Below are 19,907 nucleotides of genomic sequence, written 5' to 3'. Positions count from 1 at the left end.
ACGTTAAACGTGAGTTACGCGTTATACGTTAATATTTAAAAAGGCGGCGATCTATGTTGTTCCCTCATATCGTAATAACTTTAACAAGGACGACATTTTTAAAAATGAAATTGAGGTGAGGAAATGTAATGCAGACAAATACTGTACATCTGATTTATAATATTATTTGGCTATTAAAAACTGATGTGGTTTACTACAAAAAATAACTTGATATTTGGCCACGAGTTAATGTATTGCATTTCAAGCTTTACGTTGGCCTTACCGCAGGACAAATGTGACCTGTCCTCGTCTTCACAAATAAATTCCCCCCAAAACTTGAAATACCCTCTTTTATTTAAAAGGGGCATTTCATAACGGCGGATTTACAACTTCTTAAATTATTCAAATTAAATGTGTAGTTTCAGACAGTACAAAAAGTACGTATAAAAACTTATACTTATCAATTATTCAGAAGACGTAAGAAAAAGGTACAAAAGGCTTACTGCTCACGGCGGCGGTTTCTAAAATACCATGCCTGTTATTCGTAAGTGGTATAAAATGAAAGTAATATAAAACTTGCAAAATGTATATATTTTGTGGTCTTAATTAAATAATCAATTCGTTTTTATAATTGCACGAATTAGCTTAAAATCGCTGACCACAAGAAATACGGTTTCTTTCGAGAATCTTACTTTGCCAGTTTCTAACCTGTTAAGAATACCAGGAGCAGCATGATATTAGTGGCGAGATGTTACACACAAAGACTTCTCATGCATCTTGAGGCACAGTAAAGTGGAATTGTCGCATTTTCCGAAAATCCTTCTGCTCCCAAAATCACTTGTTTGCAAGAAGATAAGTAAGACGCTCAGTGTAATTTGGCAACTCCGACAAGTGAGATAAAACCGATTGTCCATCCATTTTCTAACCGCTTTATTCAATTCAGGATCGCAGGGAAGCCAGGGACTATCCCGACAAGCAACGGGCGCAAGGCGAGGTACACCTTAGACGGGACACCAGTCCATCGCAGTGCAACACACAGACAGAAACATATAAACGCACACACTCACACCAGGGTCAGTTTTCCCAAGAAAACGATTAACCAAGTAGTGTGTTTAGGGAGCGCTGGAGAAAACTGGAGCACCCGGACAAACCCGACTATAAATTGAGGAGTAAAGATTCCACGTAAATGGCACCTCAGATCTCGAACTGACCCCCGGGCCACCGCGCCGCTCCACCACCGATGGTATCGCTAGCAATCTGGGCTTGGTGTTGTGTCATATTCATAGTATGTATTGCCTCTAATACCCTATTATTTTTAATATTTCTACTCAAGACTTCTAACTTGGTACAAGAGAAGCTCAGGATCAGTGATCTCACGGTGGTTATAACCTAATGTACAATGTACTTATGTAAATAAAGTAGAGTCAATGTAAAGATGGTCAGACGTTCTACAAAGGTACAACGGATGATAAATTCTATTTGTCTAAGCCCGAAGTCTTTATTAAAATGTTGAAATCTGAAATCTAAACGAAAGCTCACTGAGACTTTTGCGACACGAAATGAGCCGATTACGTAAATGCACCAACACGCTTCTTAACTAAAGATATGATCGGCACTGCCAAATCTCTTGAGAAATTCATAAGCAAATTGCATCGTTTACACCTCTTGCTATGTAGACCGTTTCGGAACTTAGAGAAGTCACTTAAAATGTGTAATTTTATCTGGAAAATATAAACAGATAATCATAAGATTTTTTTGGCAAGTAGAAAAAAAAACTAAGTTAGAAAAAAATGACAGAAATAAAAGCACTTCTGGACTATATGGTCCTCCAGTTTAAATTACCTGATGTGTCTTTATCATGAGACGTCCCTTACTGTAACATGTCTAATTACTAAATCAGACATCATTCACATAAATTACGTGAAATACTAAGTAATTTATGTATGTATATATTCAACGATTATTTTAGTATACTGTATATGACATTATACAATATGTAGATCATGATTTTGATCTATATATACACACACATATACCATTTTTCCTAAAATAAGTAGTGCAATAAAGGAATACTCCATTGACATGCTTGTAAATCAGACTAGAGATTAGAATAATTATTTTGCCAAACACTTCTTTAGAATTTCCCCCTATATTGCTTTCCCTCATGCAAGAAACACCACTTCGCTAAACAACATTGCAAGGTTTAATTTTTACTATTACTCAGAACTTTGAAGCTGCATCAACATAGAACAGACTTCTATCACAATCTAGGACAAATGACACTCAGTTACAAGTAGCTGACATTTCAAATTTAAATAAAACATTTTATACACTACTAAATAGCAGTTTCATATGAGTAATGAATGTAGCAATGGGGTTGTTTTCATGCAACATTCCGTTTATAAATTGAATATTCACAGGTTTTCAATATATTAAATGGAAGTTTACAGACAGATAGCTGAGGCTGTGTCTCCAACCAAGTAATTTTACTCTTTCAGAAACCTAAAAAATATTTAAAAATAAATAGTTGAGCAGGCAGAAAAGACTATTTGGCCTATCTAGCCTGTAGAGAAAGTGAAATTGTAGAGGTAGGTAATTGCATAGTGACTTGAAGCCTATTGTTTTACTCTACAAAATCTGTATGTAGTGCAGCAACTTTGGCAGATTTAAGAGTTCAGATATTATTTTTGAATATTTTTCTTGTTATGCACACTAGAGAGGTAAAGGGTACCATCAATAATTGTGCGCACTCATAAACAGTTCATACTGTGGTTATTTATCAATAACAAATCGGAACAGCAAACAATCTGCATCTATATCAAAAGCAGCAATAAAAGGTGTTTCTGCATGTGCAAAGGTGACAATCATAGCATAAACATATATTATACAATTATAAAATACATCCAATTGTTCTGTAAGCACAAAACGCTTCTTGCAATAAATACAGTAAAACAAAATCAATGATCTACCCATCAAATTAAAACAAGTTTAAAATTAAAGGTAAATGTTAAAATGTTTTGCACTTCATACAGAACATGCAGCATAACAGCAGCATCTATTTTACATTTTCGACGTTTAGATCCTTTTCTTTAGTTCCAAGGCCTGTATCCCTCTGGATTGAGGACTGTGAGATTAGAGTTTCCTATGTAGGAGTAGGCTTCTCCCAGACTCCTTTGCTTTTTTGAGCAGTCTTTGGTTTGGGAGTACAAACCCTCCCCTTCCACAGTGTCATTTGTAGAAATTGAAGAATTCTTAAAATCTGAAGGGACAGCAGGTTCTAACAGTGGTCTGCCTGCCAAGAGAAGAACAATAATAAGTATTACCCTGTATTCAAAGATGGAGAAGCATTCACTGAATGTGTTAATGTGTAGGAAAACATGAACACCTGAGCAGAAGAGAATTTCAAATTGTTCAATTTAACACCAGGCCACAATGTGATAAACGTTGTTAAAGTTATTAGTACTTGCACTTGCAGAACACTCAACACATTTAAACAGATCGTCCTCATTAAAGGTTAATTTAATTTTCCACCCGTACGGTACCTGTGTGGGTCTTCATGTGGTACTGGAGCTCCGCCGCCTCCTGGAAACAAGTCCCACAAACCTCGCACGTGTTCGGTTTGTCCTTGGCGTGTGTGCGCCTAACGTGACTGTCGTGGGCCGCGTGGGAGGCGAAGGCTTTCCCACAGTGCTTGCATTTGAAGGGTTTCTCGCCAGAATGCTGCCTGATGTGGGTGCGCAGAATGCTGGAGGCCGTGAATGCCTACGAGACCCAGCGGAGACGCAGTTCAGACAGACGAACGCGATGGTGTTCTCGTTTCGAGTAAGGCGTCATGTTACAACACTGACACGGGAAACTCGAAAGAATTATGAAAAGTTCATTTTAAGATTTACGAAAGCCGACGTATCGAAACACTATGACATATATAACTTCAGCTACTGAAAAAAAATAGAATTAACTTATTTTCAGTGTATAAAACTCAAGTAAATTATACATTTTTTTTCTATGCGTTGAACAATTTCAATAAGACATACAGAACAGACACGTTTTAGGAGTAGTTTTTTTATATTCTATTAATTATAAAGGCTGCGAGTAAACGATTCTTTGTAATTGCATCCTAAGAATCATAGTTATTACAATACAGCCTTTTATTAATTAGGACAATTGTAAGGGGTAAACCTTCTGTTCCTTTGAAAGCCATAAATTCAGTTCATCTAATCATGGCTAACAATGAAAAGGGCTGTACATCTGGGCATTAATTAGCATGTAAGCCTTTCACCGGCGTGTGCCTGCTTTGACAAACACAATAAGCATTCTGCTGGTAAATGCACCATGAAATGAGGTAAAACCTCGAATGAAGTTCGGTCATCGTGCCTCGGAGAGTGGAGTTACCTTATTGCAATAAACACATTTGTACGGCCGCTCCCCAGAGTGCACTCGCATGTGTTTATTCAGGCTGGACGACTGAGAAAAACTCTTTCCGCACACCGAACACTGTAAGAGACAGACGTATTGTTCACTTAAACCTTCAAACGGTACATCAATTCGGTCGTTTTTCAAAATCGTCCGTGATGCGTTTCAGCCGATACGCCCTTTTAAAACAGTCAAGAATAGAGAAGTATTTTAAATCCAATCATGTTCCGTCTGAAATTAAGAATATGAAAAGTAAAACGTACAGATCAACGTTGAACGTTTGCTTGTGTTGCGATGATGCGATCTCATTAAGATATACACTTTAAAATAACTTGCATTGTACACAGGGAGCTGTCCTTTCAGCACCATACTCTGAATAAGTATAATTGACCATCTAAGAACGTTATGAACAATGAACATGCTACTAACTGTGGAAATACTCCCCGTGATATTTGCAGAACCGTGTCTTTGTTTTATTATTACACTCGAAAACGGTTTCGGCCTAAATATTTGAGCACGTTTGACCTGCTGTGTCGCTTAAACCTATGTAGTGTTCTCCAGATCTGTTTTACTTAAAATAGATATGGTCTAACATATCTTTACAATTATATACGGTCGCGAGCAATTTGTGTATTTCTCTAGAAAGAGTGACTCTCCGTGGTCATTAAAAATTCCAAGGCATATCTCGAAAAGAGTAGGGGTGTACTTTCTAAACTTCTCCTGGCCTTTACCAATCATGGCCTCCTAATAATCCCCATCTGTGAACTGGCTTCTCCTCCCCACTGATAGCAGGTGTGTGGGGAGCATACTGGTGCATCATCCAGGTGGGGCTGCACACTGCTGGTGGTGGTGGAGGGGAGTCCCCATTATCTGTAAAGCGCTCTGAGTGGAGTTTGCAGAAAAGCACTATGCAAGTGTAAGGAATGTTATCATTTTTATTAAATTCTTTTAAAATTCTCACGTCTATGACTAAAATTATAAAAACACCACTTTAAACAACTTAACCCCCCATTCAGAGCCTTACTTTGTGAGGTCTGTGCTTCTCGTGGACGTGCAAAATGTGAATTCTGAGTCGGTCTCTCTTCTCGAAGGATCTGCTGCAGAGGTGGCAAGGGAACTTCCTGTCCCCTTGATCCACACAGCGCGTGTACTTCAAATGCTTGTCTCTGTAATATTTGTAAGCGAACACTTTCCCACACCGTTCACACTTGAAGCCTTCTCCAGCTTCTGAAAAAGGAGAAACACGTGCATGCGAGCAAGATTAGGCAAAGGGCTTTAAAGGAAGGGGGATCAAACACACAACGTTTTTTTTTCCCCTTTTTCACAAATTCGATAGCGATTCAAAAGAAAATTGAAGAACATGGCTCCATCAATCTAAAGAATTCTATGCCAGATTTGTTGTATTTTTCTCTGTCTTTACACACACTCTTTTTTATAGATTGGGGCATCATTAAATAGTTAATTTACCTATAAATATCAAACATGAGACCCCGTTCACTGTATAGACGGGGCTATGTAGACAATCGAAAGTATAACCGGACCGTGTTCAGTGCTGACCTTCACTCTGGGGATGGGTGTTCTTTTCCACTACCGTCTCCTTCAGCGTGAGGGGAATTCCCAGAAACTGCAGGTAACAATCTCCGTACCAGACCAGTAACTCCTGCCTGGGTCGGATTTCCTTACACGTCTCGTAAAATATCTGCCCTTGGCTCTGGACAGCCACGAGATTCTGCTCTTCCGGAAACCTGGCGCACTTCACCAGAGACATCCAGTTACCGGACGATCCCCTTCCATCCACAAAATGACTCAGCTGGCCGTTCTCGAAAACCTGGAATCAGACATTTTAACGTTTTAGATATTTCAATGAATTTGTTCTAAAACGGAACTAAAAACGGACCTACAAAAATGAGCAATAATTCGTTTTCCTCATTTTGTCCTGTCCCGTTTTCTCATTTCTAAGGAAAATACCGGCCTGTTTTTCAAGGAATATTCCGACACTACCTCGGACAAACCAGAAAACCAACGAAACAATTAATTGTCTCTTCTCAGTATTATAATACATTTGTAACATCGATAAGTTTGCTTTTTCATGTCATGCGTTTTGTTAATTTTTTTGTCTACGCCTACAGGATATATGAAAACATATAACTAAAATCCCATCGTATTACAGTTTTTTAACGAAGTGCATAAGGGGAAAAAATCATATTTGTGTTGATATATGTAAACTGAATTAAACCAATAAAGATAACTTTTTAAAATTCATGCTTACTTCCCACATAAGCGTGTTGTCGTCGTACGTTTTGATCTCACTGGTGTTTACGACTTTGCCACGGAAAGGTCCGAATCTGGTTTCCTTCGGAATTAAAGTTTTGGCGAAAACGCCACAGTGAGTAACTCCCCCGTATTTCGTTTGGAGAACAGACAGCCCTGCGTATGGAAACAGGAGAAATCACAAGATTTGAGCACGACAAACTTTACAAAGATGTAGAACTACAGACATGCTCCATTATTTAACAAAAAAATAAAACTTACCTTCTGGTAGCTCAAGGGACTCGTTATCTAGAAGATGAAACTGAGAATCAGGAGCTATAAGGAAATACGTACATTAGTTAGTTATACCGAGTTTTGTACACTTTTTTAACTTTTGCTATTCTTATCTTAAATTCCAATCATCAAACGTTAGTATTTAGTCCTGAACTGCTTAATTTTTGTGTCGGACACTATTCTCCACTGGATCTTTTCTGACATGCTCAATTATAACAGCCATTTAACCTACTTATTTTCTAAAGTGAGTGGATTTTCATCTGCCCCCCCCGCCAAGAAAACAAAACAAATTCAGTGTTAACAATGGTATTCACTTCACCTGTATTTTCAGGGAAAACCAGTCCGGATATTGCGTGGCCAGTACTCTGCTCCCTGACCACTTGAGTGTAACCGTAGAGAACAGTGTACAGGTCCTCTTCACTGAAATTGAAAGTGCGCGCTTTGTCAACGAGGGGACCCGAGTTGTGAAGGCCGAGAAAAACGTCTTTCCCCGGGGAAGACGACGACGAGAGAGCGGATTTCTCGCTTTGGGGGCTGCTGATATCCGACAGGGATCCTGGTAGCTTCTCGGGCGCCCTGGCTGGCGTCTCCTCGTGTTTGGAATAGAACGCGTTGGGGACAGGGGGCTGCGGTTTGCTGAGGAGCGGTAGCCTGGACGGCAGCAAGCTGAAGAACTGTTCGTGCAGGGCTGCTGCTTGGTGAGGATGGTGATTGTTCAAGAAAGTCGGAACCCCGTTAAAGTTGAAAGGCATGACTGCTTGCGTGTCCGTGACCAGGCGTCCAAGAGACTTCAGAGGGTGGACAATACTCCGTGCGCTCCTGAAGACGTCCATGTATTGAGAGCTGGGGAACACACTGGGGTAGTAACCGGATATTCTACCAGGACTGTTAAGAGTCTCTAAGTGATAACTCTTGTCCTTAACTGTAGAATTGCTTGACAGAGACAACGACATGGCATACGGCGGGTAACAAAAAGATCCAGGAGAGGGAAGGTATCCTAAAAACGAGACAAAAGCATTTTAGCATTATTATAACGATATTAAAAAGTTTTCGTAACCGCCATCCATGAATTCACTCTTTTTGTAGTTTGTTAATTATTATTAAACGTTTAAAAGTGTCAGGTTAGCGTTCAGCACATTTGTACTGGTGTTGCAACAGCAAAATAAGGATACACACAGTTGTTGAGTGAAACATTGAATATAAGCTAGATTGGTTTTGCAAAGTTGAAATATTTTGGCACGCAAAACGAAACAACATTTTGATATGTTTAAAATACAGATTTTATTATATGGCTTATATAGCTTTAAATATGATAGTAATTCTAGGTCGTTTTATTTAAAAAAAAATGTTTCTAAATGGTGGAATTTTGTCGTGTCTTATTTACCTTACCAGAAGATTTGTAGTTGATACTTTAACACTGCTCGGCAAACAAAAATTGTTACAAGAAATATCTACAAACTACAACATATCACCAAATAGACAAATAGAGTTATTCTGCCTGCAATGCGCTTTTGAGACCTGTTATAAACAAAATTTATACACGATAAAAATACATATATTAAATAAAAGGCACACTTAGTTAGGCAGCTGGGAAGACGGACAATTAGACATTAAACAAATAACGACAAGACCATATTACCTGCAAAAATAAAAGTTAGACGACACGAAATTGTTAGATTGTTATACAAACGTGCGAATATGCGTACCTTGGAAGTTTTAAAGCAAGAGAAAATTGATCTCCGATATTGATTCCAATCAAGAAACATAACTGTCGGGGGAAAACCATCTTAATTCGTTTATTACTACGGAAACAAATACCTATTTGCGCTTCTGGCATCTTCGGGCTGTGGAGTACAGTACGCGCGAATTCCTAGCAATTAAAAAGTCTTAATTTTCCAAAAGCATCTGCAAACTGAAATTTATGCTGCGACCTAGGTGTGAAAAATCAGAGGCTAAACGTCGCAGTGATCTTAACAATACGTTTCGTCCTGAGAGGGGGGCATTTTAGAATGGGGGCAATTAAAGCACTCGAAGAAATAGCCTCCAGTTATATGGATGGATTCGTGAAGGGCTCAGACAAAAGACACATAACCCCCTCTGCCAAGCAAACCACAAGCAACATTCATAAGCACGCCAGTCTTCACATTCAGCTCAGCTGGGTGTTGAGACAAAACAAATAACAATTGCAGGAATTTCTACAAGTGTTTTCCAAACAATTTACAGGAGCTTCAAAACCTACTGGAAAACAGTAGCAAATCGAAGAGGGAAAAACACAGATATCCATTCTAGGAGCATTCGTTTGACTAGGGCACTGAACACCAACGAGTCATTTAAAAACTTCCCCAAAAACCTTAAAGTTACATATTTTAGCGAATGTACCGCGTTTTATTTTGATTTAAACTTTTAATGTGTATTAACTAGATGTTTTTCGTCTGCCCTTCTGTTGACGCGAGTAGACCAGAATTTATCTACATTGTGGTTAACACTGTGATACAAACTTCTTTACTCAATGGTTATGGTCTGTAAGAGTGTGAGCCCAAAGCGACCTTTAATTCATCTTGATTTTTAATAAATTTGAATATTATGTTCTAGATCAATAACAGCCAATAACTGAAACAAATCAGGGTCGTGACACCTAAATTAAAGAACACCGGGTCAACGGGAAAGGTCAGCAATAATGAAGCCATCAGAACTCCTTCGGAAAGCATTAAGTAAACACATGGAACCCGCTGAGTTAAATAGCTTCTGACATAAAATTGATTTTAAAAGCCCCAGAACTTACAAAAAAAAGTAATATTTCTTATTTAACCTAAACGCCAGAGTTCAGCGCAAAGTGCGAAAAGAGAACATTACCTAGCACAAATACATTTTAGAGAGACAAGAGTAAACATACCGCGCTTACCTTAAATATATAATCTCTTTGCTTTAAAAGTGTGAGGTTAACTCCAGTACTCCACCATATTCTGCTTATTTTTCGGTAGCCTCAGGCGTAGTTAATTTCTTTGGATGAAAGAATGAATAAGCGCTCCTGTGTGGACTGTCGAGCTGGGAGAGGGCAGACACAGCGCTCTTCTGTCAGTGTCTGCGTGCGTCATGCTCCGTTTAAGACTGAGGGCAGATGGTGTTAAAGAGTGGACTGTAGAGAGACAGGACCAGAGAAGATGCCTTTCTCCTTCTCTTGACCGCCATTGGTCAGAAATCAGCTCATCCCGATCATCTCTTTGCGCCCCAGGGGACAGCACTTTAACACGTTATTATTACTAACCCCAGTTTCCACTGCTCCTACGCCTTTATACAGTACAGTATTTACAAGACTTCTCTCACGTTAGCGATTTTATCCCCTGAACAGATCGCCGAGCTTCGACGGCTGGTCCGGGATCAGCTGCTGTTGGTGTGCTTTACTAGCAAGCGTTGATAACGTTCAGACAGGATTGCACTTTCATACACTTCGGGTTTTAAACAATTTAAGTCATCACCTGCTGATGATTATGATGATAGCACTTACTCGTATACTCGTAAAAATGTGATCTTACGCTTACCACACTCTACAAAATGTGTATTCCTCCGACTGTTCGCTAATCACAATCTTCCCCCTTAATGTGATTATTCCAAATGTAAACAAAAATCCATCTAATCCTAGCTTCTGACGTAAATACACTGAAATATCGACAAATTCACATTTATTGTTTTTACGCAGTCAGCACTCAATGTAGGGATCACTTTAAACAACGGATTTTAAGGCCAGATATTCAGCTAAGAGACAACACGCTGGCGACATTCTTCATCTTAAGCTTAAAAATAGTTGAAGTCTGACGAATCTCGATAGTTCTTTAGTTAGCCTGTCCTCAGTAGGGTCTTATCCCAGTCGCATATCCTGCACCTCACTGAAGGTGAATTCATCGATTGCTTTTTAATACTCCAGTAACACTAACAGAAATAAAGACAAATAAACACTGCAGACGTAGCTAAAGGTGAATTGACCCATTTATGAGAAATGAGATTCAAGAGTCTTATGTTATTGAAATATGGGAAACGTTATGTAACGGTTTGTTGTGTAGCCTTGCATTTTCATAACGTCTCATTACACTAATCGCAATACCCCTCAGCGACTGGATTTAGCTTAGTTTAACGATTTCAAACAAGCCTTGGAAACTATAGCACAAAGTTTTCACACCAAATTTCTAACTAGCGCTGCTCATACAACGTGTTGATGTTTTCTAAGTTTTTCCTCATCAAATTTCATTACGTGGACACAATGCTGTGGGTTGCATTTAATGTGCGAGTGGTTTCGAGCAGTTTAAAATAAACGCGTGACTTTTTAAAAAAAAAAGATTTTTGTCTGTGTAGCGGGGGACTCGTGATGGTTTAAACAATTCAAGGTAAGCGTAACGATGTGCAGTGAAAATTTTAAAAGGAAATACCCTCGATCCTAAAGACATGTTCACGAAATTCACATATTCTAAAAGACGGGTATGCATCACATGTGACGCATTTATACAGCCTAGTCCTCAAACATCACCTGTATAAATAATTAAACTGCATCGCGATTGAGTGCAGCGGTTTCTTGAATCGGTGATTCGTAAATAAACGCACAGTCCGTTCCTCATCAGTGCTTAATTATTGATCGCACCATTATGAAGATATTGATGTATTTGTTCTTATTGCTAGGAAAGTTAGTTTAGATATTTAGTTCTGCAAAACCAAAACAGTACTTACAGAAAAAGAACACGCTTATTTTGGTATATGTTGACTGATTATTGAAATATTTTCATTTAAAATATTTTCAGTCTTTTCAGATGCAACACTTTTTACGTCTCTTCAGGAAAATTCACCCTCAAACCGATTTCGACAGATGAAGACAACCAACATCCGCAATATCTAAAATCGACATGATTACTTTCAGTATAAGTGTATAGTTAAGATCCATAAATAGCAATAAGTCGTGACAATTGTAACCATGCTGATATAAAGAAGTCTTTATAATTTTTATTAAAGTACAACATGAATGTGAAAACAAAATCCGTCGCCGACTGACCACCGAAATGACATTTCAATGTTAAAACATTTAACAGTCGCAGAATATTTCATTTAGCGTTTATGACCACGTAATCCCATCAGCAGTCTATAAGGGCTGAGTTGCAGTATTTGATTCAATTTCCTTGCCTAAAAGAAAAATGTTTATGTACTTACTAGAATCAGAAACGAACTCTTAAATTGGACTATTTTTTTCGAGTTGAATAGTCGAATTGAGAAACGATCTTCTCAATCGGACAAATTTCTCACCGTTCAAGAAGCGCTAGAAAGCTAACGCTGAAGACGATGCATGACGTCACTGGCATTAGCAACAAGTCGTTCTTCAACAGTTTTAAAAAGTCTCGGGCAAAAATATTATAGATATGCGAGTAATTTCGTAACATACCAGAGTAAAGAATAGCCTATACATTTGTATTCGATATGGATAGGTTTTCATAGGTTGGCATAGGTTTTCAGTGGGTTTAGAGTAACAACCGTAAAATTGGACAACTAACCGATTTTGGCAACTAAAACTGTGGTGTGAAAGAACATATTCCTACCCATTCACAAATCGTTATTATCGCCACCAACACTATTAACAGTAGTACATATTAAAACAATAATTACAAATGTGTTGGAAAAACTCACGGCTGAACTTCCTATCGGGAATGAGACAAGATAAGTTGCAAGGTGTGTTAAGGCAAAACGAAAATATCATGCAGCCATCTAACGTGAAGAGATTTTCACTCTTAAATTTGATATCCAGACCGTGGACCAGTTCATTTCACAGATAAGGATGAAAGCAATTCGCCGAATGCTTTCTTTTCCGCGAAATGACAGTCTTCACTTAATGCAAGCACCTTTTTGAAGGCTGAAATTACACCACCGAGCGCGACTCGTTCCAAGTCGGAAGTATTCAGAACCGGGGCTCCCCGAAATCCGACATCCGAAGCGAGGAGTCGCTTCGTGGCGCTGCCTAGTAACAATTCCCGCTGCAAGCCAGCCTTCGGAAGAGCTGCGAACGGTGAATGACGGAACAGGCAGAAGACGTACTGGAAGATGGATGAGCTCCTGAATAAACACACACGACAGTACTCCGAAAGGGCTAGCAGCCACCCCCAGAAAGGTTTCAGTGGACAAGCGCGCCACGCATCAATTAACACTGCAACATTGCAGGCCATGACTAAAGGGGCCCCTTCAGAAGTGAAGGCTACATTATTTGAAATATACAGAGCGTTGTAGGTCACTTGTTTTATGTCATCTGTGTATAAAGGTGAATAGGAGCTAAAACACTGTGAAAGAATGCTACCAATTATTTAAGATTTACCTACCGTGCAAACGAGAAGCCCAGTTTCCCTTGTGTTCTACAGATACACACGGTAAAATGCGTTTTTTCCCCTACTGATACGGGTAATCAATTCCAAATCATGTCTAATTAACGGGTGATGTTTTATGCAGATATCTTACAATTTAATATTAGAAAGAAGAAAATTACCTGAAGACGTACATTTTAAAAAAACTGAATAGTTTAAGAACATCAGAAAGGTTTTAATCAAAGGGAATCGTCGTTTAAATTTATAGCAGTTCCGTCTCATACACTCATAACACTTAATAATCGTTGCGAATAATCTCCAAATAAGCCAATATATTATTTCGGAACATCATCATTTGGTTTGATCACAAAGCAAATTGAAAAGAAGAGGTCAGATTTAACAGCCATTATCATCCGAGAGAAATAACCAGACACGTCGAAGTTTAAAAACGCTGATGGAAACCCATAACTAAAGTTCGGGAAGGATAACAGCAGCCAAGTTGAATTGGCCTCAGATGTCTTAAATCATAATCACTCTTGGCGTCATTTCATCTTCCACCTGAGCAGAAAGGAGATCCCACCCTCCTCGTCCCAGAGCCAGGAAACTGGCTCTCAGCTAAGCGGGTTAAGCCAAATTTACTACGACAGAAACACTTCAAAGATTTTCAATACACTTAAATTCTTCGAAGTTGTTATTCCCAGTGAATTTACATTTAATAAAAAAAAATGCAGTTTACATACAAGCAAGAACAATTTTCAATGTGATTTGTGGCTTTGTATGTAGGGACGTGGTAATCGCACTGCCTCAAGTAAACTGACGGTGTTCAGTTTGTGCAAGTCTTGATCATATTAGTACAAATCGACAGCTGTAAAGAGTTTAGCTCAGATTTCCTTCACGTGGAGTATTTTCACTTTTAAAGTCGTACCCTACAATTCACAAAAGGCATAACTGGTCTCTTGGATCAGTCAGAATTGGATTTTCCTGCAAATCTAGAATTGAAATCCTTGTGTGAAAATAATTTGGTGTGTGGTTAGCAGTAAAATAACACTGTTATAGCTTGACAATATAGTTGAACCGCCATTAGTTCCAGGAAAACTGAATCACAAAAGCCATGGGATGAAATAATTCTCTAACAATGTAGTGTCTATCACTGATTAGAAAACAAAGCAAGAAAAATAATTATTGTTTCCCCCTTAGGACACCAGAAAAGTCACAACAACCCTGGGTCCTTGAGAGCTGCAGTAAAGCCTCTTTAAATCACCACTTTACACCTTTGGGAAAGCATTGACTTTTTCATCATAATTAGCTCTACTAACTTGCAAAGTGGTGCTGAGAATCCCAGCTCTAGGATCTGCAAGCAGAGTGCAGGTGTCAGTACAGCATATTTCATTTGTAAGCTAGGCAGGCTGACGATGGCTTAATCGAGGCAGATCGCAGAAGTACTGTCATAATATTCCCATATTAAACTCCATGTTCACTAGCCAAGACTCATTTCTGTTGCCTTTTTTTTAAAAAGAGGAAAAAATGTTAAAATTGACTTCTCAGAGGTACCTCACCCCCAAATCATCAAACCAAATCACTTCCTAAATTGTGGACTATAAGCACGGCTCTTGACAGATGTATATCAGAACAAAATTATACGTAGAAACTGTGTGATATTCCAGATATTCCACAAGTCAAGTGGATTGTCTAAGATACTGATGAGGAACTGTGTTCTGTATGGAGATTTTAATAAGCCATCATGTTTTTTAAAAAAAGTCTATATTCAAGAGAAGAAGTGATTTCACAGCAATGACCATGCACACAACACGAAGTGTTACTGTGCATAAAAAATCTGTAATTACTTTACAGCAAGTAGTGTGAAGTGCCCTATGTACATACAGCATACAGGCACAGTTCTATCAGGAAGTATTTTTATGTTTGTTTCCTGAACTCTTGGTGATGGTGTGAAAAAACACAGAAAAAGCAGAAGATTCAGATCTGGAACCCTTCGTTCATCCACGCACACATTCTAAAGCCCAGAATCTCCAGGCCCATGTGGAACACACAGTCGGTACCTTTTATTAAATGTTGCAATAACAGAATTCTTTATTTACAATGGCATTATTTAACATCAAATAGCAAAGCAATATTAGTCAACAACTTGCATAAATGTGTTTAAATTTCTCTTCGTATATCTAACTTTGCATAAAATGCTCACACTAAGGTTACAAACATCAATGCGGGTGCAGAAGGTGACGTTTAGTGTGAACACATCTGGAAAAATAACATCTCTGAGCCTGCAACACTGTAAGCTTTCTCCAGAAAAACCATATATTTTACATATTGCTTAGATTTACCCTTGCATCATCTTTTCATACAGAATTCACAGACACTAAATGAGAAACAATTGTACAAATAATATAATCCACAACTGATCACAAATAACACATGAAAAATTAACAGTAATAAGGAGGTGAATAGGGCAAAAAGAGTGCTGTAGTCTGTATCCAGCAACAAAGACATATTGAGTGATGCTGCACTCATTCAGTATTGTACACAATTCACTATACAAATATAATACAACAGACAAGGTTGTAGTAGTAATATACAAGACATAAAACCAGATCTAAGGCATTTTGCTAGGTTTTAGCATTTCGAGGTTTTTGCATTTAGCTTTTTACCAGTTCTAAGAAATTGGCAGACTATACAAAACAAATTTCAAAAATTCCAAAATTAAAACAAAGGTAGAGAGACAAAAGTCTGTAAGCTGAATCAAAGTCTGTATGATATTTTCATCTTTATTTTAAATGCAAACATTTTCTCTGATCCTAGTCACAACTGCCCAGATACAAATACTATAAAAAGGTTGCTAAACCACACCAACACTTCATGGCTTATGTTCTTAAAACTGACAATGTAATCTTTGGATTCTGCAAAGGGAGCTTTACACTCGGTTCATCTGCTAAAACTGGCTATTCTAAAATTCGATACTTTCAGTTGCTTAGTTTTAAACATTACATGTAGTAAAAGATGGTAAACATGACAAACCAATGTCCAGAAAACAGTTATGTTGAGATAATGTGTTACAGATGGCAGGAATCTATGTATTGGTGAACTGTCTTCTTTCATAGTACACTGAGAGGAACTAAGTTATGATGTATAGCTGCAGTTCTTCGGGTGCTCTCAAGACAGCTAAAGAAGCCCAAATGAACTAGGGCCACAGTTTCTAAATGAACGTTGGAGGTAAATCTAGATTTAAAGCCATACACCATTAACAAAAGCTGCATTGCTATGAAAAGAAGAAGAAATTTACATCTTTTAATAAGGAATGGCTAAGCCTATGACAACAAAACTGGTCACCACTGGCATATTCTAAGACTACAATCACATAGTGTTTGTAGTATTATGGAAAAGTTACACAGGTGAACACGCATAAGTCGTTTTCAGTTGTGACAAATGCATTTAGCATAACCTAGACAAAATATGCGTTACATGTAATACAGATTTTATAATACTAATGCATGGTAAATTCATTTGTAAAGGCAAATGCAAGTTTTATATTAATAATTGTACACTGGCTAAAGGCAAAGATGCTTCAAAAGTAATACTACCAAAGAATGTTTTCCATTATGAATTCATTGGGTATTTTTTCAGTTTAACATTTAATTTCCAAGAGAATTTCTACTCTCCAAACAAGCAATACATTTAAAAGCAAATCTAATTTGTGTAGCAAAGAAAGCAAAAGAAAATGGGAAAAAAATGAGTTTTTTTTTATTTCTTCCGCAAAACAGGATACCTTTTCAAAAGGTACAAAAATCGTCCACGTATGGATAGATCAGAATGCACATTTAAAACAAGTCTCAGGTAAAAAGTTTAGCCTGTGCTCTGTTTGCAAATGTGTAATGGGAGGTCGGACTGTCTCTCATTAGAAAAGCTGTTCAGAAGGACAAAGCACGCAACCTTGCCCACATCAGAACACCTTCGTCAAAACCTTCTGACCTCTTCATTTTGCTTAGTAAAAATGCCTGTAACACAGAGGTGAAAAACTAAAATGGCCACATAGCTTAAATATAACCTGGAATATGATTTCCATTAGGATTTTTATCATGAGAGAATATGAAACCACTGACAGTTCACAGTTTATCCAGCCCATAAAACCTGTCTCATGAAATGAAATCAGGGTGGGTTTTGTTAGGAAAATGAATGGCACTCTGATGATTGAATCATTTTTGAGGGCACGATATATGCGTGTTTACCTGTAATTTTGTAATGTCTGTCCAGGATCATGTGGACTTTATTCCATCACTTTTTTGTAGAAATAAAATTAACACTGCTCTTTGAAGTTGCTTCATATAAACTGGGTAATGACCTTGCACAATTATTTGAAAGATAAAAGCATTATTTTAATCTTTACTACATTCTATGCAGGTTTAGTTGTATTGGCTACGAAAAGTAATGGGCTAAATACAGTAACTTTAAATTAAGAGATAAAGAAAAGCAACTAACTCCTAGTGTCTTTCATTAAACCATCTGGTTCCTAACATGGGTCAGCATTCAACAAAAGTTAATACCTCCAGAAATAAAAACAAAATTTTGGCTTTTTAATTTGTGGCAGGCTCATTCAAATACTATTAAAAATGTGTGGTAGAATTTCATTGCAACAAGTTTGCCAATTCTTTACTATTTACTTGAAAACACCTCTAAAAACATACTAAAAAATTAAAATATATTAAGAAATCTACAGAAAAATGAAACAGAAAAATATATATGTAGGTTTATTCTACCCACACTATTCACATTGCAATTTAACTAAAAAAAAACAGTCTCTCTAGGCATCTCAAGATAGCTTGACAGCACTAGACTTGCTTATATAAAAAATATTAGGGAGTCAATCTGCCAGTGGATTAAGGATTTTACACTGCCTGATTTCAAGAAAATTAAAACCCCAAATTAACCACTCACACCTAGTTTTCTACCGAAGGAAATGCTATACATAATTACTAAGGAACATCTTTTGACGTCTTCTGACACACAACAGCAATAAAAAAGGTGGCTATGCTTAATACTGTAGTACCTTAGTTTCGGAATCAACCGTTAGGACAAATCTGCCTCCAGAAAACTGTACAAAATTGTAAAACAAAAGATCCTCAAGTAATAGTTATTGCTCGATTACATAACCCAGAACAGTAAAGTCTGTATCTAGCAGCTCTTGACTTGCACTCCACTCCAAATGACAAAAAGCACACTGTAATATTGAATTATTATGGCTGTTTTTTGTTTTTCCTTCTGTGGTATCTAGGCTAAAAGCTGAAAGCAAGCGATAATCTGTACATTGTATACCCCCTCCCGCTGTTTGCTGATCCAGTAATATCTTTTTAATATACCTGACCCCCTACCAGAACTGTCTGATCTCCCCCTATGAGTGCTGCCATCTCCCATATGAACAAGACACTCCATCGTTACTTTAGAAGCAGTTATTAAGACCAGCCTGAAACTGATTTTAAAAAATGTATATACAATCTAGCAATACTTTTAAGATTATAATCACAAGAGATGATAAATTTGAAGAGTTTGTTGTTTTTGAAAATATGGGACCAACCAATCCATACGTCCAGCAGAAAAAAACATTTTGGGGTCAAAATACAATAACAGCCTTTTAACACACTTTTGCCAGTTTAGAAAGTGTCATTACCTTATTTAACTGTAATAGTTTTATTGTCTACACTGTTAGAAAAAAAAGAAAATAAATCTATACATAACAGTTAAACCTAATATTATACACTATCAACCTTTATTTAGACTATATTAGTCTGAATTTATAATACAAACCGTTCTAACAATTTTACAAAATTGTATATGCTCTTCAAACCATTCATTATTTTTTTGCTCACAATTAATTTAGAAACCATTAAACTTTATTCCATGTCTTATTTGCACACACACACGCAAAAAAAACAGAAACACGAAAAAAAGCCCCCCAAAACATCTGAAATTTAGAAAAACCGTCCAGAATTCAAAAGTAATTGAGGAGTCCTCACACCCAGTTTGGAACAAAACAAAAATGACAGAGAGCCAGGAAGAGAGAGAGAGAGAGAAGCAAACAGTGTACATCGTAGAAGAGATCAAGAGTGTGGTCACCGCCCCCACGAGGAAATACATTCATCTGACAAGTATTCCGGTGCCATTCAGTTAGCCAATCAGGGGAGACCTAAGTCACACTGCGGTGAATGCGATGAACAGACTGACTGGCTTTCAGAAGGTTTACTTGAGACTGCGAGCAGAGCAAAGACTCGGGTTGCTCTTTTCAAGAAGTGTTCCGACAGGAAAATGACCTACGACGTCTCCCCCTTCTCCTTCCTCAGAGAAGAACACTTTGAGGTTTCGGACGCTGCCGCCCCCCCCCCCCCCCCTCCCCGCGGGCAGGGCGGCGGCGGCGGGGCCGGGCTCGTCAGCAGATGGCGTAGCTGGGTGGCATGATGGTCGGCCAACACGTGAGACGCACGCTGGCCGTTCGCAGTGCACTACCAGGTAATGTTCTGAGGTCCCGCCAGCGACGAGGGTCAACAATACTTCTGCAAATATACAAAAGAGTTCACTTGTATACTTGTGCACTGATGACATTAACCTGTATCATCAACAGGAAATCAATCAGAATGACAGTAA

At 38.0% G+C, this 19,907-nt stretch overlaps 2 protein-coding genes across 5 annotated transcripts in view; both read right to left on the bottom strand.

The window, feature by feature from the left end:
* Positions 1-3,068: 3,068 nt before the first annotated feature.
* On the bottom strand, positions 3,069-7,889 carry prdm14 (PR domain containing 14). Its single transcript, XM_088919623.1, has 8 exons — positions 7,256-7,889; positions 6,925-6,978; positions 6,662-6,819; positions 5,950-6,220; positions 5,417-5,619; positions 4,372-4,473; positions 3,522-3,741; positions 3,069-3,271 (listed from the first exon to the last, which is right to left on the bottom strand). The coding sequence occupies exons 1-8, from the start codon at positions 7,887-7,889 to the stop codon at positions 3,069-3,071; spliced, it is 1,845 nt and encodes a 614-aa protein (XP_088775749.1).
* A 7,443-nt stretch (positions 7,890-15,332) lies between these two features.
* Positions 15,333-19,907, bottom strand: part of ncoa2 (nuclear receptor coactivator 2) — a 133,312-nt gene continuing 128,737 nt past the window's right edge. For all 4 annotated transcript variants that reach the window (XM_088919174.1, XM_088919176.1, XM_088919173.1 and 1 more), the window contains one exon: positions 15,333-19,816. In XM_088919174.1, the coding sequence (XP_088775300.1) occupies positions 19,805-19,816 (12 nt within the window). In that variant the 3' untranslated portion in view covers positions 15,333-19,804. The remainder of the gene's footprint in view (positions 19,817-19,907) is intronic.

Source organism: Atractosteus spatula, chromosome 6 (genome assembly GCF_055471065.1).
Source record: "Atractosteus spatula isolate fAtrSpa1 chromosome 6, fAtrSpa1.hap1, whole genome shotgun sequence".
NCBI lineage: Eukaryota > Metazoa > Chordata > Actinopteri > Semionotiformes > Lepisosteidae > Atractosteus > Atractosteus spatula.
The sequence above is the reverse complement of the archived record's forward strand: the minus strand, read 5'-3'. Positions and strand labels throughout refer to the sequence as shown.

Coding starts and splice junctions, on each gene's coding strand:
- prdm14 (XM_088919623.1), bottom strand. CDS start 7,889: ATGTCGTTGTCTCTGTCAAGCAATTCTACAGTTAAGGACAAGAGTTAT. Junction 4,474..5,416: donor AGAAGCACAGACCTCACAAA/GTAAGGCTCTGA, acceptor TGTCTCTTACAG/TGTTCGGTGTGCGGAAAGAG. Junction 3,272..3,521: donor CCACATGAAGACCCACACAG/GTACCGTACGGG, acceptor TTCTCTTGGCAG/GCAGACCACTGTTAGAACCT.